The sequence below is a fragment of the Camellia sinensis genome, chromosome 10 (genome assembly GCF_055761805.1).
Source record: "Camellia sinensis isolate YWXY chromosome 10, ASM5576180v1, whole genome shotgun sequence".
NCBI lineage: Eukaryota > Viridiplantae > Streptophyta > Magnoliopsida > Ericales > Theaceae > Camellia > Camellia sinensis.
The window spans coordinates 104,178,694-104,186,634 of NC_138970.1; the positions used below are offsets into that span (position 1 = coordinate 104,178,694).

At 37.3% G+C, this 7,941-nt stretch overlaps 1 protein-coding gene across 1 annotated transcript; it reads left to right on the plus strand.

Annotated features, from left to right (window-relative positions):
* On the plus strand, positions 1–5,167 carry LOC114301870 (uncharacterized). Its single transcript, XM_082893427.1, has 3 exons — positions 1–191; positions 1,821–2,229; positions 4,279–5,167. Exons 2-3 carry the CDS (start codon positions 1,828–1,830, stop codon positions 4,990–4,992), a joined length of 1,116 nt encoding a protein of 371 aa, XP_082749553.1. The 5' UTR covers positions 1–191; positions 1,821–1,827; the 3' UTR covers positions 4,993–5,167.
* The last annotated feature ends 2,774 nt before the right edge of the window (positions 5,168–7,941 follow it).

Sequence of the window (7,941 nt, forward strand, 5' to 3'; positions counted from 1 at the left end):
TCCACACCACCGACTGCCGGAGTTCCGTCGCAGCCTTCGCCGTGCAGCATCGCAACAGCCGTAGGGAAGTCCGAGCTCGACTCGATCGGAAATTAGCAGTAACCGACGGCTGTCGAACAATCCGTCGCCTAGATCTGCACCACTTCCGACCAGATCTACACCACGCCGGCCCGTTTCTCCCTAACTACAAGGTAACATCTCGTCCAAGCAAATTAATTTTCTCACTCTCGCTCTCCTTTCTCTGATTGTGTTCCAAAACTTTTCCTCTTTTCTACCTCTCTTCTTTTATCTCTAACACCGAAACCCTCTCTTCTCTCTACCGAAACCCTCTATGAATCCGAAACCCAAACCAGATCTATAGATCTGGTTGTAAGATGTTCATTTGGGTTCAGCGATCTGTTTCACGATGTAAGCATCTCTTACGATTTCGGTTCCAAGTTCACAATGGACCCATCTCTCTGTGAAGATGGGTAAAAAGAACATCACGGGAAGAAGATGTTGGACCTTGCAAAAAATTTCCATGTATTTCTTTTTCTGCAATTATATTTGTGCTTTTTTATGAGAAATTACTTGAAATTTTTCTGAAGTTGCATAAAATTCTTAATTGTCGTTGTTGTTGTGATTGTTGTGTGTCTACGAATTGTTGTTGTAATTTTTGAATTTTGTTATGAAAAATTATTTTCTATTTGATAGAGTTTTGGTGGAAAGGATGAGGGTGGGACAAATGGAAGAAAGAAAACCAGTGGGATGCTGATCTGCAAGTTTTGGCATTATAGCATGCAACTGGATTACTTTTTTTGGCCCAAACTGTCATATTATGGGTTTCGTAGTTGTTTTTGCAACTCATTGGCAATGCTCTAACATTGCTAGTGTGTATGTCTTTGGCTAATTTAGCTCTGTTACACACGAATATATATATATATATATGTTTAGCTTCTGAACCAAAATATTTTCAAATGCTTCATCTGATGCCATGTCCAAGTGGACTATTTGTCCAGTCTCCAATTTTTTTAGTCTAATGTGCAATTATGTATTTTGTTGGATTAATCCAATCACAAAGCCATATCGGCTGAAACCCAAACAAAAGTGGCGTAAGTGGAATAGGTCGAGCCCAGCATTGGACTTCTGGTTTTGACGCTCAATATATTGTGACAAAAAGGGGGGGGATTTTTTAAAATTGTTTGGCTTTATAAACTTGTGTCAGCAGGTTATAACAAACACACCCAGAAGTGTGAAATCACAAGTACCTACTCCATCTTATTTTTCTGAGTTTAGCTCTTCAGATTCACAGTATATATATACCCAACCAAATTATCACAACCCATCATCACCATTCCAACAAAATACTCTCAACCTTAGTACTCTCAATATATATGGCTTTGTGATTGGCTTTGTGATTGGCTTTGTGATCGTGATTCCCCGATTGTTTGTTCTTATCAGAATGAATCTTTTAGTTAATGCACACTACTTGTAAATACACTAATTGATGAGCTATTCTATGAACCATATTGTTCTAAAATTGAAGTTATAATATGCGTTGTTTTTATTAGTTTAATGGGTAAAAATATGCAGGATTTTGTTCATTTGTTTTTAATTTAAACTATCAGTTCATTTTCATTAACAAAAGATTAACAAAAATTGATGTTTGAACTATAAAACTCAAATTAATAGTACTTTAACCTATTACACTATAATCTGCAGTCCCTTTTGGCTAATTTAGCTCTGTTTCACAAATCTTTATATGTTTTTTTTTTTATTCCTAGTATGAGTTTCAAGCTTTTCGATTTTTCACGTATACCATAATTGTTGTTGCATTGTAGTACGCAAATGGAGCAGTCCCAAACGCAGTCGACGCCTTCCAAATCTTTACGCAAGCGCGGTACTAAACAGACGCAGCAGCAGTCCGCAAACGTGCATAAAGCAGCTTGGGACTCCGACACAGTGCGGATTTTTTTGGAACTTGTTATCAAAGAGTTGGACGTCGGTTTCAAGGGGAGCTTCCATACAATGACAATGCATGGATATAGAGCTGTAAGCAAGGGCTTTGTGGACCGTACAAATAAGCTGCATGACGTCAAGCAACTGCAGAACAAGTACGCATCGCTGAAAAAGGATTGGCAGTCGTGGTCAAAACTGATGGACAGCAGGCATGGGCCAACCGGCATCAGTTACAATGAATCCACGGGTTTGATACAAGCATCTGACGACTGGTGGGCGCATTACGAAAAGGTAACATTTCCATTGAGTTTTACTTACGTCATTTACATGGATACTTAACTGTTATTATTACAACTTTAACGATCAAAGTTATGTCAGATAAAGTTCTTCTTGTGGTTGAATAATGAATGGAAGGGGGAATATTATGATCATATTGGAATTATGTTGTCGGTGCTAGTTATTTGACCACGTATGTAATTATTAATTTAAAGCAAGGATGGGGGACGAAATGGGGTTGCTGATGCATTGCGACTTTTTGGTGGGGTTAATGGTTTTCAGGACTTTTTTTGCTTTGGTATTTGCTTGTTTGGGTTGTCTTTTGGAATTAGGTCATTGTCTTTGCATACATTAGGTTTTTGTTGTTGACGTTTGCTGATCATTGTCAAGTTGATTTTTTTTTTTAAAGTCAAAACTGCATAATTCGGTACTGGAGGGTTAATAATTATTGCTGATTTGATAATGAGAAATGGGTATTGTAGCTTTAATTTTTTTCCTTGGCAGCAGAGTCACAAATTATGAATTTGGGGCATTCATTCAACATTTTTTTAATTGTTATTATTATTTTTGGGTTCTTTCTTTGACTTTGAAAAGCCATCTTCCAGCTGATGTTGTGGGATAATTTTGCCTCTTTGGCTTCAACATTTGATAAGGATTGTTGTATTTTGAAGCATTACTTGAAATACGTTATTTGTTTTGTAAATTTACGTTGTTTTCTTGATCACATGACTCAGTGTTGCATTTTTGGCATTCTTTGAATTTTCTTTTTTTTAATACTTGATTTATCTTTCTCTGTAGATCAAACCGAACCTTAGTCATTTAAAATTGTTCTTGAACCAAATGATTTATCCATTTCTTATTTGGGGCAAATTCAAAATTATTCGAATTGTGTTTGAGTCAAGTACTGACTTTGGTAAATGACCCACGGCAATTTCATTATAATTCAAAATTATGCTTTGTTTAAAACTCTCATTATGCCCCTAAATTTGTGGATTCATGTTGGGATCTCTTTTTAAAAAAAATAAAATAAAAAAGGAGAAGAAGAAGAAAAGAATTTAAAAAATCTCATGTATGAAATTTGTATGGTAAGGAACTTTATAATTCTCCATTCATTTGAGTTGAGTTATTATTGATGGATATTTGCGTTACCGCATATAACACTTCAATGTTCGCTCATATTGAGTTGAAGGCTAACAGTACGGTTGACAAGAATATCACAACATCTTCCCTTACTTTTGGAAATGGATATTCTCATGGCTCCATAATTTTTGTATTGCAATTAAAAACTGAAGTGGTATTTTTTTTTGTTTTTTTTTTTGGCTTTTATGGTAAGCTCAGTGATTTAGGGATATTACGTTGAGTATTGAACTGTTTTGCTGGAGAAATGTGAGCAATGGGAGCGCGCATTGGAACAACCCAGATATGAGCAAATATGTTTTAGAACATTTATTGGTTGCCTTTAAGTCATTCACACAATCTTCCCTTACTTGAAAATGGATGTGATAACCCAACCCTTTAACCAGACTTTTAATTTCTATAGTCGAGCTTTATATCATATTGTCAAAACAGTGTCGACGTGTTACTATGCTGAAACATATTTTATGAGACTTTGAAAAGCTTTAGGAAAGCCAAACTTGGCTTTAGTTTGCAGTGTTGGTATGGTCTACATTGCTTACACAGATGCAAGAAATGTTCCTAAAACTGTTGCAACTGGGAAACCTGCCAGTTTGTAGAATCAGCTGCAACAATTTCGTGTATTACATCTCAAATGGCCTGACTTTGCGTAGCAGTCTTGGAGCATAAGTGGATATGTATCCAGCCATTATGACAACTAGTAGTAATTGGTGAAGCATGCATGCTGCCGAATAGGATCAATTTCTGCTGCTATTTGTGTACTTAAGAATATAATTATATTAATTAGGATTGTCACCTTGATTGTCTTTCAGATCTCATTGTCATTAATTTCCTTTTCACTATGATTTCTAACGTTTCTACTGCCAGTAAAATGACCATCACTTGCCACAAATTATTATTGATGGATATTTTGTTTTGTGTTTTCCCCAGGTTGACAAGAATGCGATCAAGTTCAAAACAAAACCGTTGGAGCACATGGATCTCATGCGAAGGGTGTACGAAGGCGCCACGGCAACCGGAAAATATGCATGGACACCAGGTGCAGCGTTCGAACCTGTGGCAATCGATGACGGTACTTCGGCAGCGCTTGAAGAAGACTGCGAGGACAGCAGCGGGTTACCCCCTTTCCAGCCTTCCGCGCAGCATGAACACACTGTGCACGACACTGTTGCACAAGAGGATGCCACGCCGGCAACTGTGCATGCTGCGTCATCGGGAATTAACGCTGACGACACACCAACAAGTGGCAGGAGCAAACGCAAGTCGCCAGGCCCAACACACCCACAGCGGAAAAAAGGGCAGAGTGAGGGAGCTTCTCTGTTGGCGAGTAGTATGGAAAACCTTGCATCCTCCGTGAAATTACAACAACGACAAATCCGCGTCTCACATGAGTACGCAGATTCGGCACAGTCCCTCATTCAGAAGTGTATCAGAAGGTTGTATTCGCTGGAAGGGCTCGATCCGCAAGACCCGCTAGTTCCTTTTGCTCAATCGGTACTTGACAACCCTGCAAATCAAGCCTTAATGATGGAGATTCCTACAGACGCGGCTGTCATTGCTTGGTTGCGAACGAAGAAGTCCCGTGAGCAATGCATCAGTGGCCCATCAGCAGCAAATTCTGGAATGGGTGGTGGCTGGTTCTGAGACAGTCCAGCAAATAAGTTGTCTCTTTGTTAATGTTTATGTGTGGCTTCTTTATCCTTCCTTCCCTCCCAAAAAATATTGCATTGTTTGTGGAATTTTTAGGACATTATCAGTTGATATAATATTTGTGTGATGATGTTGATGTTATACTATGTGCTTGTTGCTGCCTTTTAAATTTCGTGCATTTTTTAGTAAGCAACTGTCCAATGAAGCAACAGTCCAATTAAGATCTTGCTTTAATTCCATTAGCAGTTGAGAAGTGTTTTTGTGAGTTCATCTCTCTCTCTTTCTCTCAATTTTTTGTGAGTTCAAGGTGATCTTGGAGGGGTTAGTTGACAAAAGTGAAGGCCTAGCTTGTTCATGTAAGGAAAATGAAATGACCACACATGTTGTAGAGTTTTGCACTTTATTGTGAGTTTGTGACCTATCTCCATCTCCATGTTTGATAAATATCAGTTCTTTCATAATATCTTATGATAGAATTGGATATAATTCTCATGTGAAAAGATATTGTCCAATTTTATGATTGAGATTCTGTGCCCTTGAAATGATTTTAAAAGTACATATATATATATAGAAAGCACAATTCAAAATAGATTTTTAAAACTTTGTTAGGTATATTGATTTTAAAAAATGCTCATAGATATATAAAATTAAGGGCTAAAATTCTCTCAAATTCAAAATATAAATTTAACCGTCACGATGAGGCTTATGAGGCTCACCACAGGTTTTACTTCGATAATCCAAACCGTTTATTTTGTAAGGCTCTTCATACATATCATCTATGGGGGAAAAAAAAATTGATCCGATAATCGTAACATTTTTTATTTATCATGTTTGTCGTAGAAAAAATGATATATTTTTAAAAATATACTTATCGTTCATTTTTTCGAAAACAAATGCGATAAAATGAAAGATTACGATTATTAAATAACCATTGTTTTCTTTTATGAATAATATACATAAAGAGCCATATAAAATTAACAATTCAAATTATCAAAACAAGACTTGTAGTGAGTTTAATGAGTCCGAACATGACTGTCGAGTTGAAGCTCAACCCATTACTATTAAAGGCAAATACTAATGTGTATCCCTTTTTAATATTGGAATTGAGATCAATAATATTTTGAAAATAAATAAAAAAGTTAAAAATATATATATATTAATTTTTAGTAAAAAATAGATTGAATTAAGTAGTAAAAAAAACACAAAATTAAATATCTATATTACCACCCAAAAAAAAAAAAAAGGAAAAAGAAAAGTGTTAAATTACCAAATTGTTTAAAAAAAAAAAAAGGAAAAAAAGCTTGCATTTGGTAAAATCAAACTATTTTGTCCCAACGTAAAGGCCCATTATCCAATTTCTATTGTTAAAAAGTTAGTAAAAAACATAAATTAGCATTTGCCCATACAATGTATATTTTATATTTTTGGAAGTGTTGTCAATTTGCTGTAGCACTTTTGGGAAAATTGTCAACAAAGGTTTGAGTCCATATACGAGGACCCACAACACTGTGAACATACCACAGACCAATAATTTGGCTTTAAATTCGTGCATTGATGTAACTGTATTGTCGGCACAAGATACACTTTCGTATACACCAATAATTTGGTGGCTTTCTTACGCACGCCCCCAATAAGTGGCTTTCTTACGCACGCCCCCAATAATTTGTGTGTTGTCCAATCTGCATGGACACCACGTGAAGTTGTTGTCCTTCGTAATTTCAAAGGACCCACTTTCAAAGAAAAGAATCCCTTTCTGTATATAAGACCACATGCTCTTCTTCCATTTTTGTATATACACCACAAATCAGTTGAAACTTTGGCTTGAAAGGTCCGAGCACAATCTTCGCTCATCTCATCTTTCATTTTTTTATATAACACCACAAATCAGTGTGGTTGTCTAATTTTTTACCCTCGGCCCAATTTGCTTCTTTTATTGTCCGAAGTCATTATACTTTTGTTGATAGGCAGCCTCGTTTTTTTTTTTAAACCTGCTTGGCTCTTTATATTTTGCGTTATAAGTTTCCAAAATGGCAGACGACGCAGGTCCTAGTTACACTGCGCCCAGAAATGCATCCCGGGAAGCTGTCAATGAAATTGCACGGGAAATGGTGGTCGAAACTGATCACAACTTGCTAGAGGCATATAATAGTGCAGCTACATATTACTACAACCATTATCACAGAGTACCTCGAAATACGTCAATACTTTCGGGACGTTTATGGATGTATGAGTTGTTTAACGGGCACCAAGGCCGGTTTGAAGATGCTGTCAGTATGTCCAAACCAGTGTTCTTGATGTTATGCGAGACTCTTCATAGTTTTGGATTGACACTGCCACAGCGGGAGCATGGCGTTCCGCTAGAAGAGAAGGTAGCCATTTTCATTTGTGCATTGCAGGGAATGAAGTTGAAAGATTTGCAAGAACGGTTCCAACACTCGAAGGAGACATTGTCACGGCATTTTCATGAGGTTTTGAAAGTTATGATACCGTTCACAGCGGTTCATAGTAGGAGTCTTACGCCAGAGCAAGTGCAACAGGGGGGCCACCCGCATTTACAATCGCAACGGCGATACCGGCCATTCAAGGTGACACTATTTCACAAAATTTTAAATATCACAGTGACGACATATACCATGAATCTTTATTTATACTTTCTGCGTAATGGTGCATTGTGTAGGACTGCATCGGTGCACTAGACGGGACACACGTGATGGCTCGTGTCTCGGAAGAGTACGCCACTTCGTATTACGGTCGAAAAGGCGTCCCAACACAGAACATACTGGCCGTATGTGACTTCGATTTGTGTTTCACATTTGTGTCAGCCGGTTGGGACGGGAGCATGCATGACAGTAGGGTGTTGCACTACGTGACAACCGAACCTAAACATCGCTTCCCGCACCCCGCACCTGGTAAAATTATATTTTATTTAACAAAGTAGTTTAA

Bases quoted from the DNA above. Each gene is read 5' to 3' on its own strand.
- LOC114301870 (XM_082893427.1), top strand. From the start codon at position 1,828: ATGGAGCAGTCCCAAACGCAGTCGACGCCTTCCAAATCTTTACGCAAG. The intron at 2,230-4,278 runs GTAACATTTCCA...TGTTTTCCCCAG, and splicing joins GGTGGGCGCATTACGAAAAG to GTTGACAAGAATGCGATCAA.